General features: G+C 50.3%; 1 protein-coding gene across 1 annotated transcript in view; it reads right to left on the bottom strand.

Annotated features, from left to right (window-relative positions):
* Window positions 1-22,642, bottom strand: part of JPH2 (junctophilin 2) — a 60,658-nt gene that overhangs the window by 23,612 nt on the left and 14,404 nt on the right. The window contains exon 2 of the mRNA XM_081148664.1: window positions 15,340-16,129. Coding sequence (XP_081004790.1) covers window positions 15,340-16,129 — 790 coding nt within the window. The remainder of the gene's footprint in view (window positions 1-15,339; window positions 16,130-22,642) is intronic.

The following is a 22,642-nucleotide window of genomic DNA, read 5'->3' as shown; positions in this document are numbered from 1 at the left end:
CAAGGGCGCTGGGAAAGGCATTCTGACATTGTCTGGGGCTGGACCAAATGGCCTTGCATGCTTTAATCATACCCACTTTGCGAGGTGAGGAAAGGACCCCAGGATGTGTGCCCAGTTATGCGTGGGCAAGGTTGCTGCCCTACAATGAGTGACCCGCAGGGCCCGGCTAAGGCATGTCCGCTAGGACTTTGAGCAATGAGGGAAATGGTCTATATCTGTGCGGTCCAATACGGAGGCTGCAGGCACTTGACATGTGGCTACTGCAGCTACAGAATGGAACTTTTAATTTATTTCATTTCAATCAATTTCTATTTAAGTTACCCCATGTGGCTAGCGGCTCCCATACTGGCATAGTGACCTGTCCCCACCCCAAGCTCTCTCTGGCCTCTTCTCTGAGCCCACATCAGCCACGCTGGCCTCCTTGCTGTTCCTAGAGCATGCCAGGCACGTGGCCACCTTGGATCTTTCTCCTTGCTCTGCCCTCTGTTGGGCTGCTCTTCCCCCAGCCATCCCCTTGGCTAGCTCTTTCAACTCCTTCACGTCACTTTCTTAACGAGGCTTACCCTGGCCACTTACTCAAAGAGGCAAGTTGCAGCCTTAGCCGGGTAACTCAGCTGGTTAGAGCACCTGATACACCAAGGTTGCGGGTCCATCCCTGGTCAGGGCACATACAAGAATCAACTAATGAGTGCATAAATAAATGGAACAACAAATCTCTCTCCTTCTCTGAAATCAATCAATTTAAAACAATTTAAAAAAATAAAGAGGCAATTTGCTCTGTAATTTATTATGTCTGCTGTGCTACCTCCCCAGCTAGAATATATATTCCACGCAGGTCAGGATCTTTAGGTTTTCTTCCCCAAGAGCCTAGAACACAACCTAGCACATAGTAGGCACTCAATAAATATTTGTTGAATGCATTTGAAGGCTTAAATGAGTTAAATAGAAGGTGCCTCCCATTGTGAGATGGTTGAGACCTAATACTAGTCAGTCAGCAATGCTTCCTGAGCCTTACATATGTGCTGGGTGCTGGCACCTGGCAGTGAACACGGCAGACAAGGTCCCTATCCTCACGTAGTGACAACCAAACAGGAAAACGGAGCGAGTAAGGACAATGGGGGGAGGTGGCAGTTGAGGCAGGGTACCGCGGACATGCAGAACAGGGAACCCAGATTCGATGGGAGCTCAGAGCTTCCCCAAAGAAGGAACATTTGAGCTGGGTGAGGCCTGACGAACCAGAAGGTGTCAGCAAGATGAAGAGTAAGGAAGGAGGGGCATTTCCGGCAAATGGAACAGCATGTGCCAAGGACCAGGGGCAGAAAAGAGAATGGCCCTGTGAAGGAACGGCGGCTGAAGTTCCTTCACCCACGGCTTTGGAGGACAGCTCCCCTGGCACTGTCAGTGTCCCAGACAGTTTTCAGCTTTCTGCCCAGGGCCTGCTCTGATGCTGTGAGAGGCCCCTTCATCCCCACCCGACTGCAAGCACCCCTGTAAGTACAGGGGGATTTATGCCCCTAGGAGAAATCTTCAGTGAATGGGGTACTGGAGCCAGTGGATAATGCTTTGCCCACCAACCCTATTCCCCAGGTGTACAATCCAGGGGGTGTTCTGTGCCGAGGTCCCAGCCTCTGGCCTGCAGTGATGACTCAACAACCATTTATATTGGCTTTTTCTTCTCGCCTGTCTCATTCTACCCACTCACTTCCTCTCACCTCCTCCTTCCTAGCATCACCTCCCCAAATCAACTTACCTGTACCCAAATCTGTCTCAGGCTCTGCTTTCAGAAAATCCAAACTAAAGAGCCCATGAAAGTTCTGCTTACCGGCGTGGCATGGTCAGGCTTACATTTTGAAAAGCTCACTCCACTGTTGTGTGGAGAGTATGGGGCAGGAAGAGGAGTGAAGAGCTGAGGAGGGGCCCTGACAGTGGTGTGGCGAGAGGGGCTGGTGGCAGGAGAGACAGAAAAGAGGCTGGAGACCAGTAAGGGGCACTTGGTTCCCCTCAGGACCAGAGGCTCGGCGGCCAGGTGGGGTGACATGGACACCTGGCCTGGGGCCTGTCTGGCTGTGACAACCAGCCTTGCCAAGTTCCATCCCTCAAACCAGCCTGGCTCCAGAGACCTGTGGCAAAGGAGCTATTTTTAGAGAGCTGGGTGTTTACTTGAAGGATTTGAAGGCCAGGCTTTATTTTTAACTCCTCTCCCAATGGCAGCGACTCACTGGTATGCACTTAGGAAGTCAAGTGGAAGTTAGACTGGGCTTTGGAAACCCAGGGGTGCAAAACGGATGACACTGGGGGAAGATGAAGCTCGGAGGAGGAGCCTGCTGGCCTCTCTTACCCACTGAGTCTCGAGGTAAGAAGAATGATGATAAAACTGGCCAAGGCACCCCCTGAGCATGAAGACCATGCAAAGTCCCCTACACACATCATCTCATTTAGCCCTTACCATATCTGGGAGGCAAGGCTGTTACTGCCCCATTCTACAGGTGAGGAAAGTGAGGCTCAGAGAAGACCAGGGACATACAGCCGGCGAGCAACAGAGCGAAATTTGTACCTCAATTTCTTGGTCTCCCCAGCCTATGCTCTCAACAGCTCTGCCATACAAAAAAGTATGGCCACGCGCCAAGGTCAAGGCAGGAGAGTGGCATGAAATGTTAGAGCTCAGACTTTCGCTTCCAACAGTGAGCATGAAGCCTTGCTGTTCCAGTTATTTTGGGACTCAGAGCTAGTTTCCTCACCTGTGGAATGGGTTAATATAATAAATGGCACCTCCCTCGTGAGAATTAAATGAGATGATGCAATATAGGGAATTAACAAAGAGCCTGGCACTGGGGGGTGAGAACTGGGCACTGAGCTGTGCCAGGCATTGTCCAAGGCACTTGATCTTCTCATATGCCCCACAAGGCGGGCTCTTGTGTGACCCCACCTTAGAGATGGTGAAATGGGGGTACAGAAAGTTGAAGGGAATGTCACTTGCCCCCGAAACCAGCAAGTGTCCAGGACTAGAAAGAACCCAGAGAGCGTGACCGTGAGTCTGAGCCCTGAAGCCCTTACCCTGCGGCAGCCACTCCCATTCTCATTATGACCGTTAGTCTAACATCTCTGTCTGGACAGTCCTGGTGTTTGACCCGAGTCCCTGACACTGCTCGAGCCAAGCACTGGCTTCATGTGGTTGGACCTTTCACTGAGACGTGAGAAACCCTTGCGTTGGGGAAAAAGGGCATTTTTCTCCCCAAGTTACTGGCTGTTGGCTTATTTTCTAACTGTTATTTAGGCTAAAAAGTCAAACTGGAAAGGTTTTGGAACTGGACAGTAAGCACATCTCATAGAGCGCTGGGGGGCGGGAGAGAGAAAAACATTCCTTTCCACCTCCCAGAGCCCTGTCCCCTTCCTAGCTGATTGATTCAATGTGACCCAGAAGCCAGCTGAGGTTCCACTAGAACCCTCCGGCCACACTCCTCTCTCGGATCTGACCCTGAGTCACTGGTCCTTTCTAGGCCTTAGTTTCTCCAGCTGTGAAATGGGCACATTGGGCTGCATCCTCCCGAAGGTGCCTTTTGGCTCTGACCGGCTTTTTCTGGGGGCTGACGGGAGCTTTCGATGCCTTTCCTCTGGTTCTCCACTACCCAAGCTTGGAAGGCCTGGCTCCCTTCTACAAGTTGTCCCTGTACTGGAACTTCTCCTGGCTGCCAGGGACCCAGGTGAGCTCTTCTCTCTCTCCCCAGACCACTCAGCTCAGAGGCCGACGGAGGAGTCACAGCTGCCTCGAGAATGTCATGAGAGTCTGGCTCTGACAGCACAGGACATTCCACTCACCCCAGTCTCCAGTCTCTGGCAGCAAAGGAATTCTGTCAATCTGGCAATTCTCGGAGCAGGGATGCGATGGAGGGCAGGAGTCCGGGATGGGGGGCCTGTCCAACAATTCAAGGCTGTCCCCGGGGAGTTTAACGCATCCGTGGAACCCCATCTCCAGGAATCTCAGGATGAGAACCAGAAACGGAAAGAGCAAGAGCAAACTTTTGCCTCTATGGCCCTGGGCAGTGAACGATGGTGACTGTGCTCATGGAACACCTAACTGCTCTCAAACAATTTGGTGAAAATGAAAGACTGATGACACGTGGTACTGTCGAGGGTGTGAGGAAGGCCGCCCTCTTGTACACCATTGGTGGTACAGGGATAGAGTATAAATTAGGTGCTACCCTTTGGAGGTTAACTGGGGTTCTGATAAAAATTAAAATGCACATTCATTCTGACTCAGCAATTCCATTTTTAGAAATTTAACCCATAAATGTAGGTCTATGCAAGCAGGGATGGGCCAAGACATGACCCTCCCCTCCGAAGCAGGCAAATAATTTGCACCCCTTGCAACAGTTACTCTTAAATACCTATTGAGCATCTACTGAGTGTCAGGAGTCAGTCCCTTGCAAAGGCCTGGGTTAACTGGCACTATATTTCCAATGAGTTCCAATGACGCTTGAAGGTGTCTGATTAGATAAGGTGTCTGGCCGAGCCGTCCCTTTAACCAGCTCCGTAAACAAGAATATGAGCAAGATGTTCACTGAAGCCTCATTTGTAACCATCAATGGGGATCTGTTTAAATAAACCACGGGACATCCAAACTATGGAATATTATGCAGCGATTGAAAAGAATAAGGCAGGTCTATGTGTGTAAGGTGAAAAGATCTCAAAACACACGAAGTCAAAGCAGCAAGCTGAAGAACATAAGGAAGGGGGCACCAGTTGTGTGTGCTGAGGGGAGCAGAATCGGTACAAGGAGAGTGCTGTCAACATTGGCTACGTCAGAGGTTCAACTCAGGTGGAGATAGGAGAGGGGGTTTGTTACTTTTTATCTTTTATCATTCTGAATTTCCTTAAAGTTGAACAACTATGTTGTTCTGAACAATGTAAAAAATAATAAAACAGAGAAAGAGAGACGCTCACTAAATCTGGGTGGCAGAACAGCGCAGTGGCTAAGGAACATAAACTCTGGGGCCAGACTCTCAGTTCTAGCATTTACTAGCTGTGTGGTTTGGGCCATGTTAAAAAACAAAATCTCTATGTGCCGCAGTCAGAATTAGGTACGTGTACTCAGCTAAGCACTTCGAATAGTGCCGGCCACATAGTAAATTTGAAGCTCCTTACCCTGGCATTCAAAGCCCGTCCTAGCCTCCCCCCAGGCTGCCTTCCCAGCCTCATCTCTAATCTCTTTCCCCACACACTCCAGTACTCCCAATGACTCACTGCTCCCAAAATACACCACACAGGTTCCTACCTCCATGCCTCTACCTGGTGCGACCTTTCTCTCCCTCTTCTCCAATAGGCAAATTCTCAACCAGCATCACCCACCACCCAGGCGCTTTGCCAGACCACCCCTGGGGCAGTTAGTTACTCTGCTCAAGCCTCCCTCTAACCCACCACTGACGGTGTCCCATCCCTATCTGTCTTCGCCGCTAAGCTGGGAGTGAGGATGCTGACCACACTGATCCACCGGTGCCCAATGCCCCAGCACAAGCCTGGCACAGAGTAAGTGCTCATGAAAGTCTGTGAAAGAAAATGTCAGATTGTGGTTAAGAGCATTCTAGAACCAGGTCTCCTGGCTCTGGGGTCTCAACTCCTAGCTCTGCCACTACTCGGCTGAATGCCCTTGTTTGAGATACTTAACCTGTCTATGCATCAGTTTCCTCATCTGTAAAATGGGAATAAGAGTACCTTCCTCAGGACTGTTTGGAGGATTAACTAAGTTATTATATGTAAGGTACTTAGAATCCTGCCTGGAACCCAGAAATAAGGACTATACGGATGTTTATTATATAAAACTAAAGAAACAGGCTCAAACATGGGCGATTACCAAGACCTGCCCTCAGACCTAGTCCAGGGCCAGGCCCTCTTCCCCCAGGTGGTCTGCATAGTCTGGCAGTGCTGGAAATGAGTGCTGACAGTGCAAAGTCACAGGTCGAAACAGCACCAGGTCCGTTCTTCTGTGAGTCAAGGACAAACCTTGGTCAGGTGCCAACAGGTCTTTCACACCTGCCAATATCTGGCCAATGTCTCTTTTAGGCAAAAAGAGAGCAGACTTCAAGCTCAGCACCTTTGGCATTAAGCGTTTGGCCTCAGATTTGAATAAAATCGTTACATTTCCCTCCCAGCTTCTCGGGATATGGGTCTCCCACTCTGACCAATGACTCAAAAGCCTTCCTTTCCTTTCTTTCTTCCTTTTTTTTTTTTAAAGATCTGCTTCCTACCTATTCTTTCAATCTTCTTTTAAAATGTTTTTATTGATTTCAGAGAGAGGAAGGGAGATGGAGAAATAGAAGCATCAATGATGAGAGAGTCGGCTGCTTCCTGCACGTCCCCGACTGGGATCAAGCCCACAACCCGGGCATGTGCCCTTACCGGGAATCGAACCTTTACCTCCTGGTTCATAGGTCAATGCTCAATCACTGAGCCAGGCCTTCCTTTTCAATAAATGCACATATTTTTAACTAAGTTGATTTAAAGACAAAGATTAAAACAGTTAAGTACAAAAAAATGGTAAGTAGAGGTGATATATGGATGTAGCAAAAGCTGGGATTGTGCAGAAGATGCCAGTTTGGAAAATAATTGCAGGGACCGTGAGAGAAAACAGGGCCTTTCCTCAGGGTGATTTCATTCTCCAGGGAGACACTTCAATCAGTATAGAACAACACAGGATTCATAAGAACAGCTTCTACCTCCTTGCACACCTTCAAAGCACAGGCCCTTTACATGGGCTATTTCTTTTACTCGGTAGCCATACTTTGAAAGAAGAATTAATGTAATTCCCATTGGAGGAATAAAGAGGAAAGTGAGGCCCAGAGAGGGGAGGTAACTGGCCTAAGGTCACACAGCTTACAAGAAGTTGAATCCAGATTCAAACCCGGGTCTGTTCAACTCCACAGTCCAAGCCTTTGCTACTGTACCACACGGGCTCCTGTTCGCCTGAGAAAGGCACTTCCCACTAACTCACAAAGCCAGCTCTGACCCTGCACTAAACTTAGGAATTTCCAGGGCTGGGCGGAGAGGAGATGGACATGCGGAGGTGGAGAAGCAGAAGACAGGCCAGTTCAGGGTGCCCTGTCCTCAGGGCCACACTGACACCACCCCGGTACCAAACCTGAAATGTTCCAAACCTCACTTCCTGGGGCAGCTGAGGGCTCCCGCAGGCCAGCCCCTGTCTCTGCTGGGGGACACAGGGACAAGAACACAGACAATGACCACCATAGCCCACATTTACTGAGCTCTTCCTGCTTCCAGCCCCCAGCCCTGCGCGGAGGCTTCATATACAGTCTCCGATTTAACTCTTGTGGAAACACTTCAAGGCAGAGACCACTATTCTCCTTTCAGAGATGAGAGAATTGAAGTCTGGAGAGAAGACAAGATGCAGTAAGCGAGAGGCAGAGCCAAAGCCCCACTCTTAGCCACTCACTATGCTCCTTCTGGGTGGGAGCCATTCATCAGGGTGTTGGCATGACAACCAGAAAAGTTTAGACACCTTTCCAAACATCCCAGCTTCCCTCCACGGCTCAGTACTTATGACCTTAAAAGGTATTACAAAAAGGGTTCTTAGCTACAAAATCAGAAGTCAGGAGGCTTAGTTCCCTGTCCGCCACTTAGTGGCTCTGGGTACCGCTTTGTCCCTTTCTGGGCCTCAGTTTCTCCATCTGGTCAGGGAAGGGGTTGGACTATCTCCTAGGGGCCTGAATGGGTCTAGAGCAACAACACTGTCCAATAAAAATATAATGTGAGTCACACATGTAATTTAAAATGTTTCTAGTAGTCACATTCAAAAAGTGAAAAGAAACAGGTGCAATTAATTATACAATACATTTTATCTAACCCAATATATCTAAAATATATTCATTTCAACATGTAATCAATATAAAAAATGATTAGTGGGTTACTTTATATTCTTTTCTTACTAAGTCTGTGGAATCCACTGTCTGTTTCACAGTTAAAGCACATCTCAGGCCCGGCCAGGCGTGGCTCAGTGGTTGAGTGTCGACCTAGGATCCAGGCGATCGGGGTTCGATTCCCGGTCAGGGCACATGCCCGGGTTGCGGGCTTGATCCCCAGTCAGGGGCCTGCAGGAGGCAGCTGATCAATGACTCTCTCACCATTGATGTTTCTATCTCTCTCTCCCTCTCCCTTCCTCTCTCTGAAATCAATAAAGATATATTTAAAAAAAGAAAAAAAAAGAAAAAAAAAGCACATCTCAGTTCAGATCGGCCACATTTCAAGAGCTCAACAGCCACAAATGGCTAGTGGCGACCGTACTGGATACTGCACGTCTAGAATCTTTTTCAAGCCATAGGCCATCTTAGGGGAAAGAGACGTCTCAGCTTTCTCCCTTCCCTCTGGGAAAGCTGTCTTGATCCTAGATTCTGAGCTGACAAGTTCCAGATAAGCCCGGGACAAGGAGCCTGATGTCACAATGGAGAGACACCCGGGCCTGCCTGGGCCCAGGAGGCTGCTGGCTGCAGGGTAAGCTTTCTGTTTCTCTGTGGCCCAATTACTTACCAAAGCCCCCAGGAGGGAGACAATGCTGCTTTCCTTCTAACCCACAGATTCCCTTAATTGGAAATTCATCTGAGCTTAAAAGGAGCCAGGCAGCCGCCCCCTGCATGGCACCAACCCCATGGGCACACAGGACACATTCCTCAGACACACGAGGAATCCAAATGTCCCCTGCACTCCCCTCTTGGCAGCACCGTGTGGAGGGAGCTGGACACCACCTTCTCACTTTGGAGACTTGGGCCTGGCAGCCTTCTCAGACAGAGCTCAACACCTCCACATTCAAGGGCAGGAGGGCAGGGAAAGCAAAGGGGCAGAGAGGAGCAAGATTTTTGCCCCTAACAGGTGAGAGCTTGGGGAAGTCCCTCCTTGTCCCCAAGCTTCCTTTCCTCCCTTTTAAAATCAATCACGTTAGATGATGACAATGACTGCTTTCACCGCTGGCTGCTCTGTGCCAGGCATTAGCTCATCTATTCCTCAAAACAGCACTTGGAGGAAAGAGAATCCAGCGCTCAGAGTGGTGAAGCAGCTTGGACCAGGTCACAGAGCTCTTCAGTAGAAAGGCCAGAATTCCAACTCACGGCTTTTAGAATCAAGAGCCTATGATCTTGCCTGGCCAGCGTGGCTCAGTGGTTGAGCATCGACCCATGAACAAAGAGGTCACCTGTTCAATTTCTGGTCAGGGCACACGTCGGAGGTTCTGGCTTGATCCCCAGTAGGGGGCACGCAGGAGGCAGCCGATCGATGATTCTCTCTCATCAGTGTTTCTCCCCCTTCCTCTCTCTCAAATCAACAAAAAATCATATTTAAAAAGAATAAAAGAGAGAGCCTACAATCTCATCTACTCTAAGCTCCCCAGTGTCCCAGGGTGTTTCCAGGACAGTCCTTGCTTATGCCTGTTGTAACTACATAACTTAGCATAATTTAAAACATCCAATTTAGAAGAAGGGACAAATCTGCGCTACAGAAGAATTCCAAATAATATATATTGACACTCCGCCCTCTGGAGCTTAACTCAAGAACCTTCTCCTTCTCCAGTATGGGCTGAACTTAATGTATTCCAAAGAAAAGGAATTGGAAAGGAAATGGTAACTTATAGGAGAAAAGCCTGGCAGACACCACCTTAACCAAGTGATCAAAGTCAGCATCTCCTGGGATAAATCATGTTGAAATCACGTGCTCCTGGTAGGATGTGATGAGAAGGGCACTTTGGTTCTTCCCCTAAACCTATAACCTCCATCTAATTATGAGAAAAGCATTGAGGGACATTCTCAAAATACGTGACTAGTATTCCTCGAAACCGTCAAGGTCATGAAAAAACAGAAAGACTGAGAAACTGTCACAGACCAGAGGACACTAAGAAGACTTGACATCTAGGTAGTGGAGGAAACAAGACGGCAGCGCAGGTAACCGCTGCACCTGCCGCCTCCCGCAACCACATCAAAATCGCAACTAAAACACAGAACCACCATCACTCAGAGCCTCCTGAAATCTGGCTGAACAGAAGCCCCACAACCAGGGACCTGAAGAAGCACCGAGACTGGTAGGAGGGGCGGAGACGCTGGGGGATCAGGGCTGAATCGCAGAGACGCTGCCGCAGGCCCACACCCAGTGCTGCGGGGTAAACCCGGGAGGGAATCTCGGCGGTGGGGGTTTCCCGGAGGAGCGAGGGGTCCCAGCCCCACAGCAGGCCCCCAGCCCAGGGCTCCAGGTTCAAGAAGAGAAGTCCCCACAGCTTCCGGCTGTGAAACCAGCGGGGACTGTCGCTGAGGGTCTCAGAGACTGCGGGAGCCCCAGCAGCTCCTCTTAAAGGGCCCGGCACCGACTCACTCGGACGCTCCCTCTGAGCCCAGCGCCAGGCAGCAGCTGAAAGGACCTGGGACACTCAGGGAGGAACTAACCTCCCTGAAATCCAGGCGAGAGGGGCAGCTTCCTCCCAGGCAGAAGGGCTGGCAGAGGCCATGGCTCCTTTGGCGAGTCCTCCCGGCACACAGCCAGCAGGCAGGCACCATATTTGAATCCCCAGCACCTGACTCACACCTTTGGCCCCGCCCCCTGATTCCCGGAGGCCCCGCCCCTCCCCACCTGCAAGCTCATCCAGGCCATTTCCAGGAGCTTTTCTGTGCAAGTGGACTCTAGAGCCTCATGCTTAGAACTTTTCTAAAATCTCTCAAACAAGCAGCAGCGGGCCCCATACGGCTTGATAAGCGGCCCCAGGCCTGTGTAGCTCATGCTGGGTGGCCCTGGGCAGGGCACTGGCAGAGGCTGACTTTGCACCTCCCCGGAGGCCCCAGAGACAGTGCACCTGGTGGTCAGACTCAACCACGCTGGATTACAACCCTACCACATCCATGAGTGACACACTCAAGTGGCACACTTGGTGAACACCAAAGCCCCACTGAAGTAAATCCTGCTCCACAGGGGTGTCTCCAGCACAGCAGCTCTTTGGATGTAGTTGCAGCTGGTCCTCACATCTGATTGGCCGGGGGGTCAATTCCTCCCAGGGATGCCAACAGCAATCAAGGCTCAACTACAACAGGACAGTGCACACAGTCCACACAGGGGAGCACCTAGAAGGCCCAGCTCAGGTGACTGGGGAAGCTGAGCCACTGGACCCTACAGGACACTTACTACACAAAGCCACTCTATAAATTTCAGGAGACATAGCAGCTCTACCTGATACATAGAAACAAACACCTGGAAGCAGCCAAAATGTGGAGGCAAAGAAACATGTCACAAAGGAAAGAACAGAAGAAATCTCTAGAAAAGGAACTAAATGAAATAGACCCAAGCAAGCTAACAGATACAGAGTTCAGAATAATGGTTATAAGAGTGCTTAAGCAGACTATTAGGGAAATAACTGAGAAAATCGATAACATAATAAAGTACTAATTTGAAATGAAGGCTACATGAACTGAAATGAAGAATAATTTACAGGGAAACAAACAATAGAGTAGAGGACACCCAACCAGAAGAGCAAAAAGAAAAAAGAATCCAGAAATATGAAGACAGTGTAAGCAGCCTCTGGGACAACTTCAAGAGGCCCAACATTCATATTATTGGGATGCCAGAAGAAGAGGAAAGAGAGCAAGAAATTGAAAACCTATTTGAAAAAATAATTACAGAAAACTTCCCCTACCTGGGGAAAGAAATCGACTTATAAGTCCAGGAAGCACAGAGGGTCCCAAACAAGAGGAACCCAAAGAGGCCCACAGCAGGACACATCATAATTAAAATGCCAAGGGTTAAAGACAAAGAGAGAATCTTAAAAGCAGCAAGAGAAAAATAGTTACCTGCAAGGGGGCACCCATACGACTGTCAGCTGATTTCTCAACAGAAACTTTGCAGGCCAGAAGGGAGTGGCAAGAAATATTCAAAGTGATGAAAAACATGGAACTACAACCAAGATTGCTCTACCCAGCAAAGCTATCATTTAGAATTGAAGGTCAGATAAAGAGCTTCTCAGACAAGGAAAAGCTAAAGGAGTTCATCACCACCAAACCAGCACTGCAGGAAATGTTGAAATGTCTTCTTTAACAAGAAGCTAATGAACAAAAGAATCTGACGAACTAAATAGATCCAGAGACATTGACACATGCAACAGACAATCATATTTCAGAGGGAAGAGGGAAGGAGGGTGGAGGGTGGGAAGAGATTAACCAAAGAAGTTATATGCATATGTGCATAACCCACGGACACAGTCAATAATGGGGTGAAGGCCTGGGGAGAGGGTGGGAGCGAGGTGGAGGGGGTTAATTGGGGGTGAAAAAAAATGGGACACCTGTAATACTTTCAACAATAAAGATAAATTTTAAATAAATAAATATATATATGAAGACTTGACAACTAAATGCAATATGAGATCCTGGAACAGAAAAGGACACCAGTGGAAAAACTAGAAATATTCAAACTAAGTCTGGAGTTTAGTTAATAGTAACACACAAATTGGCTTTCACAAATGTATTATGGTCATATAAGAAGTTAACGGGAAACTGGGCAGAGGGTATGTGGGAACTTTCTGTACTATCTTTGAAACTTTTCTGTAAATCTAAAATTATTCCAACATGTTTTACTTTTTAAACATGCCCCTTTTAACTCATAAAAGTGTCCATTTTGTACCACAAATTATATGATCAATTGGTCATAAGCCTGGCCCTGCCCCTAATCAAGAAGTCTTATGAAAATTACCCATACCTTCTTTCCATCTTAATGACACTAACTGCTCACACATTCACAGCAATTTAAGTTTACGAAGTTTAGAGATTCCAAGATGTGCTGGTTAGAGCTTTGGAATCAGAAAGCTAGGGGCTGAAGCCCTGGTTCTCCCACTTGCTTGCCAGGTGGTCTTGGGCATATTACATTCCTTCTCTGGGTCTGTTTCCACATCTGTAAAATGAAAGCACTGAATGACAACAATGACAAATAAGACTTACTGAGCCTTTACTAGGTGTCCAGCACTGTAGTGGATACTGTCATGTGCCACCCAGTTTCCCCTTCAGGACTGAGGGCATTATTTCTACACTCCCCTGCCCCCAGCTGCTCAGAGTGCTGCCGGCGGTCAGCCCTGTCCAGAGATTGCCCTTGGCTGAAGAGAACCATCCAGCCTCAGGTCGTGCTCCTCTCCAGAGGGCAGCCTGCATCCAGCCAAGAGGATGTAAAGATCCCGCTCCCTCACCTCAACTTGGGACGACTCTGAAGGTCATCTCTACTGCAGCACACCCGTGGCTGGAAAAAGCCTTTGTGGGGACTGCCCGTCTCCCTTTGCCCAATCCTACTTCCCTCCCTTCCCCACAAGTGTTGATCCTTAGAGCGCCCCCCAGAAACTCTCTGCACACTAATCATCTCGAAGTCGGCTTCCCAGGGAACTCATCCCATGACAGGACTGTGAACCAACCACTGGACCTGCACCCATCTTTCTCAACCCTCAGGCCAACCCCATTTTAATAAATGACACAACTGAGGTTGAAGAAAAATACTGATTTGGCCAAGAACATACAACTGAGAAGCGGTGGTGCCACGGATGAGGAAACCGAAGCTCAGGCAGGCAAACTGATTTGCCGGGTCTCTGAGCTAAACGATGGTAGAGCCAAGGTTTGATCCTAGGTTTGCTTTACACTGAAGACCGCAGTGCCACAGCCATTTAGAGCCACCAGCGGGACTGCTACAGGCACCAGTCAGGCAACTGCCTTTACCACTGTCCTGCCACACCCCCTGCTATCCCTGCAGTTCACTCCACATTTGCAAAAAGGGAACAACAGTGCCTACCTCATCAAGATCTGTTAAAGACAGAATGGGTTTAAATACGTAAAGACCTCAGAATGATGAATGGCACATAGGGCCCCCTCTACAAGCGATAGGTTAAAAATAAGTTACGTAAGCAGCCTAAAGCTGCTGTAAGACATTCTAAGATGTCGATGTTTCTGAGTGATAGTTGACCTGTGACAGGGGGCTGGGCCTCATCAGCTCTTTAAGTGGTTCAAGCTTGACCTGAGCTCTGAAGGAGAGGTAGGAATCAAGGGGCAAGAGGAAAGAAGAGCAGCCCAGGCAGAGGAACCAGCGGGAAACAGAGCCCTCTGGCAGAGAGACAAAGAAGATTGATATAAGGCCAGGATGACTAGCACAGCGAAAAAAGCCAGGTCCAGGTCCAGAATGGTAGAAAATGAGGCTGAACAGGAATGTAGGAACTAAATAATGAAGGGCCTCTTACTACACGGGTGATTGGGGACAAGTCACCTTATCTCTCAGAGCCTCACTTGGCTCATCCGTAAACTGGAAATAAAAATAGTATCAATCTTATAAGGTCCTCAAAGAGATTGAACGAGTCAATATTTGCAAACCACTTAAAATAGGGCCATGCACACAGTAGGCGCTATAAACGTTTAAAGACAACATTGGAGTTTTTTCTGAAGTACAATGAAAAGACATAAAGGGGTCTGAATACAGATGGAAGGTGGGTGGATGGACACTGGGCTGGCAGATGGGTAGGTGGCCGTGGTTGAGTAAAGGGCAGTGTGGATGGATTGTTGGATGGAAGTACAGTTGGGTGATGGAGGTGGCTGGCTGGCTGCCTGGATGGCTGGCTGGTTGGATGGTTGGATGGCTGGGTGACAGGGTGAGTGGAAGTGGATGTTTCTGTGGATGGAAACATGTTTGGATATTAGGATGGGTGCCTTGGAAGCAATTGAGTGAATGTGGGTGGTTGGCAGATGAGGGGACGGATGGGTGGTTGAAGGGTGTCTGGATGTTTGGATAGATGTCTGGGTGGTTGGGTGGCTGGAGGTGGAAGAAATGGCTGGGTGAACGGGCGACTGGTCAGATGGATGTTATAGAGATTGGCTCAGATGGATAGAGGGGCTGAGCAAATGGAGGGGTTGTTCAGGTGTGTAGTAGAGAAGTTAGGTGGGGTTGGGTGAACCGATGGGTGACTGGGTGGTTGGATGGGTATCTGGGTGGTTGGGTGACTGGATGGGTGATGGACAAACAGAAAGTGGAATGGGTGGGCGGGTAGGCCGGATGTTTGATGAAGAGTTGGTTGTTCAGGTGGATAATAAAAAGGTTGGGTGAATGAAAGGATTAAGTGTATGGAGGGGTTGGTAAATGGGTGGATGGGAGTAGCTGAGGGAGGGAGGGAGGCAGGGAAGGAACAGGTGACACCAGATCCTGAAGCGCCTCCAATGACCTCTCTAGAGGTGATGGAGGACGCCCTGCCGGTAAAAGAAACAGAAACAGGCTTGGAGAAGGGCGTCCTCGGTGGCCGGTCGCAGGGCCCGTTCCTCAGTGGGCCACCCACCCGTGCGCACCGGGTCCTACCTGGAGGCGGCGATCTCGGCCTTCTGGCGCGCTATGGCGGCGGCGCGCTGCGCGCCCTCCATGCTGTGCTCCACCTTCTGGCGGACCTTGTTGCTCTTGAGCGGCAGCACGCGGCGCTTGGTGCCTTTGACCAGCACGTTGTGCCGGTACTTGCCCTCCTCGCGGTGGCCGTCGGGCAGCGTGGTGCAGCCGTAGCCGTGGCGCAGGTTGTCCAGCCACTCGCCCTCGTAGCGGAGGCCGCTGGAGCGCTCGCTGACGCCGAAGCCCGAGCGCTTGTCGTTCTTCCACTCGCCCATGTAGGTCTCCGTGGTGGTGGCATCGATGTCGGCCTCGAAGGGCGCGGCCTCGTCGGCGACCTCGCCGCCCTCGCCCAGGCTGGCGGTGGACGCGGCGTCGCTGGCGCCCGAGCTGAGGTCGCTCTTGAGGAAGCTGACCCGGCTGCGCTGGCTGCCCAGGGACGCGCGCGACTCGGCGCGCCGCAGCTTGCCCAGCAGCGCGCCCCGCTGGAACAGGCCGCCGGCCCGCGCCGCGCGCGCCGCCGCCTCGGCGTTGGCCAGCAGGCTGAGCGCGAAGCCCCCGCGCGGGATGGCGGGCGAGGGCAGCGGCGGGCCGTCGGCGGCCGGCGAGGCGGGCGAGTCCGGGGCCACCGTGCCGTTGCTGTGCTCGCTGCGCAGGGACGACAGCGACGTGCGCAGCGGCGAGCGCACCACCACGGCCATCCCGTAGGGCACGCTCTGGCGCACGCCGTAGCCGTGGCGCATGCCATTGGTGAACTGGCCTTGGTAGGTCCCTGTGGGCGAGGAGAGGGCGCGTCAGTGGGGCGCACGACGGGGCCCCTGCGTGTGCGCAGCGACCTGGGTGGGCGGGGCAGGAGTGGGCAAGGCCATCAGGGGGGCACGGAGTTCGAAGTTATGAGAACGGGCGAGGCCCTGAGGGTGGGAGGTGGCACGAGCGTGCGAGAACGTGAGTGGACAAGCCAGAAGGAGTTGGAGCAATGGTGTGAGTATTTCCATCGGTGGAAACATGGCAAGGTCACAAGTGGGGGAGATAGTGAGGTTGCGTGAGTCAAAGCGTCAGTGTGCAAAGTTGTGTAAGCAGGTGAGGCCCTGGGAGTGAGGTTAAGCGAGTGTGCGGGGACACAGATGGCCAAGCCAGAAGGGGTTTGCATGGCGTGAAGATTTCTGTTGGTGGAAACATGCCGAGGTCTTTAGTGTGGAAAATAAGGCAAGGCTGAGGTGGTCAATTTTAAGTGTGAAGCTGTAGGAGCAGGTGAGGCTGTGAGTGTGGATTTCAATGTGTGCCCAGCTTTTAAATCACACACAAGAGAATGAAGGTGCGAGTGAGCAGGCAAGACATTGAGTTTGTACAGTGATGTGAATATTTGCACTAGTGGGGGTGTGCAAGGGAGTGGGAACATGACGAATCTTGTGCACAAGGCAGCCTATGCACAGAGGGTGACCAAGATCACGTGCACGTCATAATGAGACATAACATAAGCTTATGAGAGCGTTCGAGGTCTTGGGTGTGTAAGGACAGCCCCACGTGTCAGCCTGGAGATGGATGCCCCCCCGATGTGACAGAGCCACCACCAACTCATCTCCCATCACCCACACACGTCTTCCACCTTCTTGGTCTTTCTCACCCCAGCAGCACCACTGGAAAGTTGCGCAGCAAGCAAGGCTCAGTCAGTATGTGAGGTAAACGTGCGTGGTCGTGCTAGTGTGCACGTTGATGTGAATGTCCAAGCTCACGAATGAATAAGACTGAGTTTGCAGTCATATGAATGTTGGGAAAGCAGGGGACTGTGTTGGAGAGCATGGGGGAGTGTGTATTTGTGCAAGACCATGTGACTATATGAGATCATGAGTGTGCAATGCAGTATGTCTACAGTAGGATGTGTCCAAGGTCTTATGGAGGTGAAATTATGGGTGTGAGAGGTTCTGAGTGTTCACGTCATCTGAGTACAAAGCATAATAGGAGACACTCTCGGGTAAATGGGTGGGCATTAGTGAAGCTGAGACCATGCGTATGCAGGATAGTTGTGAGTACCAGGAGACCTTGCGTGTCCGTGAGTGAGCCCGTGAGCCCCTGAGCAGAAGGCTCTGCAAGTGGGCCCCCATGTGAACAAAAGGCAGCCGAGAGTAGCAGTTAGGAGCGCAGACAGCGGAAGCCAGACTGCTGGGTCCAAATCCTGCCTCTGCCATTACTAGCAGTGTAACCTTTGGCAAGTGACTTAACCTCCCTGTGCCTCAGCTTCCTCATCTGTCCAACAGATAATAATTGCCTCTTACCTCATAGGGTTGTTTGTGGTTTAAATGAGCTAATATCTCTGAAAGACCAAAAAAGACAAGATAGGTGTGTAATAATGTGATTCTACAAAGTTGTGCTAGTGTGTGAGGTCACCTGAATTATATGAAGAGGTCGATGCAAAGCTGACAGAGTGTCTTCGTGCTCCACCCCATCCTGATCTGCTGTGCTCCCCAGGCCTCTGTCCAAAGCCTTCTCCCCATCCTCCCTGGGTGATCGAATCATCTGCTTTTTATAACTGTCGTCTATGTCCTGCTGACTCCTTCCTGCCCCCCAAATACATCCTCAGCCCCTTCCCCTCCCCTCTACAGCCCCATGTGTCAGCCTGGAGATGGATGCCCCCCGATGTGACACAGCCACCACCAACTCATCTCCCATCACCCACAGGCGTCTTCCACCTTCTCGGTCTTTCTCACCCCAGCAGCACCGCTGAAAGCCAGTTCTCTGCCTTCACCTTCGTGCCTCCAGTATATAGAACGGTACCGCACACAATGTTCACTGAGTTGGGGACGAGGGATCCAGAGCCTTTGTTTTAAACACATGCTGATACTTTCCCCTGGTTAACCAAAAAAATCCCAAATGGCCTGCTTCTCAATAAATCCTCCTGCCCCGGATGGCTGGGGAACTGAAACAGCCAACCAGGTAAGGGAATCCCCAGGTCAACTGCACAGGCATGTCCCACTGGGGCCTTTGCAGGGGCTGTTCCTCTGCCTGGATCTCTTTTCCTCCAGATGACCGTCAAGTCTTTGCTCAATGACCACCCTATTTAAAACTGCAATCTGCCCGCACCCCCACAGCACCCAGACATCCCCAATCTCTTTTTACTTTTTTTCTCTAGCATTTATCACCTTCTAACATACCATATGACGGATTTGTTATCTTTATTGCTTTTCTCTTCCTGTTAAAATGGAAGCTCCGTGAGGGCAGGGATCTCTCCTGCTTTGTTCTCCGATGTATCCCCAGCACCTGGAACAGTGCCTGGCAGAGAAAGGTGCTCCACAAACATTTGCTGACTGATTGGCTGACCCTGTCCAGAAGCTCCATCTCATTGTGTGACCTTGAGCAGCTCTCTTCCCTTCTTAAGGCCTCCATTGCCCTATCAGTCAATGATGTGTTGGACATGAAGCTCACTGAGGGTTGACCTAACTTTGAGATGTAGGGCTTCTAGAAATTGGGGCACTGTGACTCTGGAGGGGAGGGACAGCATGTCCACATGACTCCACACTGCCTGGTCCCTCCCAGCACAGGCTGTTCCAGCTCAGGCCCCCACTCCTACCCAATCCCAGCCTTTTGCCATGAAGAGCCCCATCGAGGACCATGCACAGTGTCGAGGGCTCACTTAAACCTCTCAGATCCTGTGAGGCGGGTCTCATGGTGCTGCTGGTACACAGGAGAGGTCTAAGAGCTGAGAAATCAGGATCCAAAACGCAACTCTTTCTGACACCCAGAGCTCATGCTCTTAGCCCAAGGTTCTCAGCCCTGGCTGCCACTTTAAAAGCTCTGAAAATAGACTACAGATTTCCTAGGCCTCACCAGAAATTCAGCTTTAGTTTGTTGGGGAGGGTGCCTGGTGCTTGAGGCCCCTCTGTATAGAACAGCAGCCAGGGGGAAGACATCAGGGCTCCCCTCTCTTCTATGACCAGCCGCACTGGAATGTAAGTCCCCTGGAGGCATGAGGTCTTCTTTTCTGTTCACTGCTGTGTCCTCAGTGTCTGGGACAGTACCAAGTGGGCACTCAGTGAATATTTGTTGAGTGAGTGAGTATATAATGGACAGCATGCCTTCTGTAACTGTTATTCCATCCTTTCTGCTCTATCCGTCAGAAAGAGCTCTGTGAAAAGGACCGCAGAGGTACGTAATGATTCCTGTAAGACTCACCCAAGATGGCACAGCTAATAAATCCGCCAGAGCCAAAACTCACACCCATGTCTAGCTGTGTGCCTTCCGCTTGTCTCAGAAGAAATGGGGGGTAAAGTGGAAAAGTGAACAAGAATAGAGCAGGGATGATGGCAAACTGGGGAGAGAGAGAAGACATCTAATCTCTGGTTGGACAAGTTTGTGAAATAAAATCAACCCATCTACCTTTAGCTTAAATTTGGGGTGAGATGGGCTGACGTGGTCCCTTTAAGCCCAGGAAAAACTAAGATTGCAACAGGAGGGCAGCTCTTGGCCACCAGTTGGGGAGGAAACCGCTGGCTATATTAGGAAACTCACAAGCAAGTGGCTAGAGGCACAGACACGGGGGGGGGGGGGGGGGGGGGGGGGGGGGGACTGGGAGCGACGGGTCCCTGGGAAGGGGGGAAAGCCAAGTGCTGGGACCATCTGCAGCCTCTCTCTAAGACAGACAGTGCTCTCTGGGGACAGGAAGAACACATTTGAAGAGGGAGAGAAGGAGGACCCTGCTCGGTTTTCTGGCCAGCAGGAGCCCTCTGAGGGAGGAAGTGCATCCTGACCCGCTCTGGGTTGGCCCCTCACTTGGCCTTGTAAACACTGCAGGGCTTCCCACTGACCTCGGGGTAGGGAGCAAGATTCTCAGCAGCCTCCACAACCTGGCACAGGCTGCCACTGCCCACCTCTCCCGACTCATCTCCAACAGCTCTCTCCTCACACTCGCCTTCCTACTTCAGGGCCTTTGCACATGCCTTCCTTCCTCCTCGTGGCCTGCTCTTCATCTCCCTCCTCCCCTGTCCAAACTCTGCTGATATTTCAAGCCTTGGCTTAAATGTGACTCCACCCAGGAATATTTCTTGAACTCAACTCTCCAAGTACTGCCACATGGTGTCATGTCACTTTGTGCTTCTTCTTGACACTTTTCCCAGTTGCAGTTAGATACTAATCATGATCATTTGTTCACCTTAAGCCTTTCCTACCAGACTTGGGCTTCCAAGAGGGAGGGAACCTTGTCTAGGTATTTCTGCTATGATCCCAGTGTCTAGCACAGCTCCCAGGCCCCAGGAAGCCCTCAGCCGACAGCTGATAAATCTGTATCTCTCCTGATTGCCACGCTATGTTTTCCCAGGGCCAGGGGCCACATCCTCTCGTTTTCCTCAAGACTCTGAACATGGTAAGTGCTCAGTGGTGATCGGCAGTGACTGCCAAGCATGTTTGGGTCTTGAGACTCAGCAGCTCAAATTCTGGGAGTTATTGGGGTACTTGTAAAAGGCTAGTGAGGGCCATAATGATGGTAAATACAGGCCACTCCCTCAGATGACGCTCCTAAATTTAATAAAACTTGAATATCACCTTCTCCCTGCAGGTGCCCTTGTGGTGTAATGGAGAATGGCCACCTGAGTCTTAACCTTCACTGTGACACTGAATAGTTTTTAAATAGGCATAATTTATTCAAACCCACTGAGCCTCCTTTTGTCCTTCTAAATTGGAGGTAATGAGACCTACCTCATATGTTGTTCATTCATTTCTTTGAATTCAACAATTATTTGCTGTGGACCCTGCAATCTTGGTGCTAGGTGCTGGGGATACAGCAATGAATAAATAGACATGGTCCCTGCCCTGGAGTCTAGTGCCAGGAAAAGACTAGATTTAATCAACTGTCACAAAAATAAACATTAGGCAGCCACAGCAGTGGTCCAGAGAGATGATGGGCTGGGTCTTGGGTGGCAGTGGAGTGGGAAAGGTTGGTTGATCAAAGATTAATTGAACTATGTGAGCCAGCTAGCAGATTCTAAGTGCTCAATAAAGGCCAGCTTTTGTTACTTAAGATTTTTTAAAAATTTATTTTTAGAGAGAGAAGAAGGGAGAGGGAGAAAGAGAAACATCCATGTGAGAGAGAGCCATCAATCGGCTGCCTCCTGCACGCCCCCTACTGGGGACTGAGCCTCCAACCCAGGCATGTGCCCTGACCCGGAATCCAGCCCCAACCTTTCAGTGCATGGGACGACGCCCAGCCAACTGAGCCACACCGGCCAGGGCTAAAGGCTAGCTTTTTGACAGGTCAGAGTCTTTGCTCAGAAGTGCTGGCCCAGAAAGGATTAACTGGAATGATGACGAGGAGCCAGAGAGGACAGAGAGAACTCAGAGGGAGGGGATGAGACCAGCTCCCATTTTCTGCCTTGGCCTGCTTGTCTGTACGAAAGCAGCCTTGCACAAGGAAAGGCCCAGCTTTCGCTGGTTTGAGCACACCCCTGACTCAGGGAGGCCTCAGAGCCTCCATCCTTGGAAGGAAGAAAATTTGGGAGTTTGTTCATCAGTGAGACCTTCTCCCAACCCCCTAAACACACACATGACAGAGTAGTTTCTGGAAGCCACGTCTATAGTACAAGATCCATCCTCCAGGCCAGAGATTATGATTTCATTGATGTGGATACTGGAGTTTTTAAAAGCACCTTCGAGGTGATTCTAACATGCCGCCTGGAGTAGGACTGTATAACCTCTCCACTGACCTGCAGTTAACCAGCATGCTAACTGATGCCCCTAGCCCCCGACGTGCCTGGCGGGCAGACCATGCTCTAATAGTCTGCACACTTCTGTACCCATGGAGTTGTATGTTTATTTAAGACTGTTTCCAAACCTGTTTACTCCGCTATGCTCCTTATGGAAATGATGTGATTTACTAATACTGTAGTTATTATCTAAACCAATGGGCTGTGAATGTTTTAAATAAAAAGAGGGTTTTACTTCTCTGAAGACAAACTGAAGGCTTGTGGGTGTCCATGAAGGACAGTTCCTTTAAAAATGCCCTCAAATTCAGTATTAATAATTATAAAAGACTGGGAACGAAATTATAAAAATCTAGACCTTTCCTACACTCAGATTGTTCTGCAAGTGCCTTTAACTTCTCAGAAGCTGGAAATCGTAGATGATATACAAATGCAAGATAGTGGGAAACTCCATCAGCTCAGCCTTGTGAGGTCAGGAGAGCAGGTATTGTGCAGATACTGTGGGTTACCCAACTGCAACTCTCCTCTTCTTTGCTGATAGAACCTCAACTCTGTTCCAGGGTCCAGTGCTCCTCTATGGGACTCAGATAAAGGTCCCT

Source organism: Miniopterus schreibersii (assembly GCF_964146895.1).
Source record: "Miniopterus schreibersii genome assembly, chromosome: 10".
NCBI lineage: Eukaryota > Metazoa > Chordata > Mammalia > Chiroptera > Miniopteridae > Miniopterus > Miniopterus schreibersii.
Note: the sequence above shows the minus strand (reverse complement) of the source record. Positions and strands in the feature narration are given on the sequence as shown.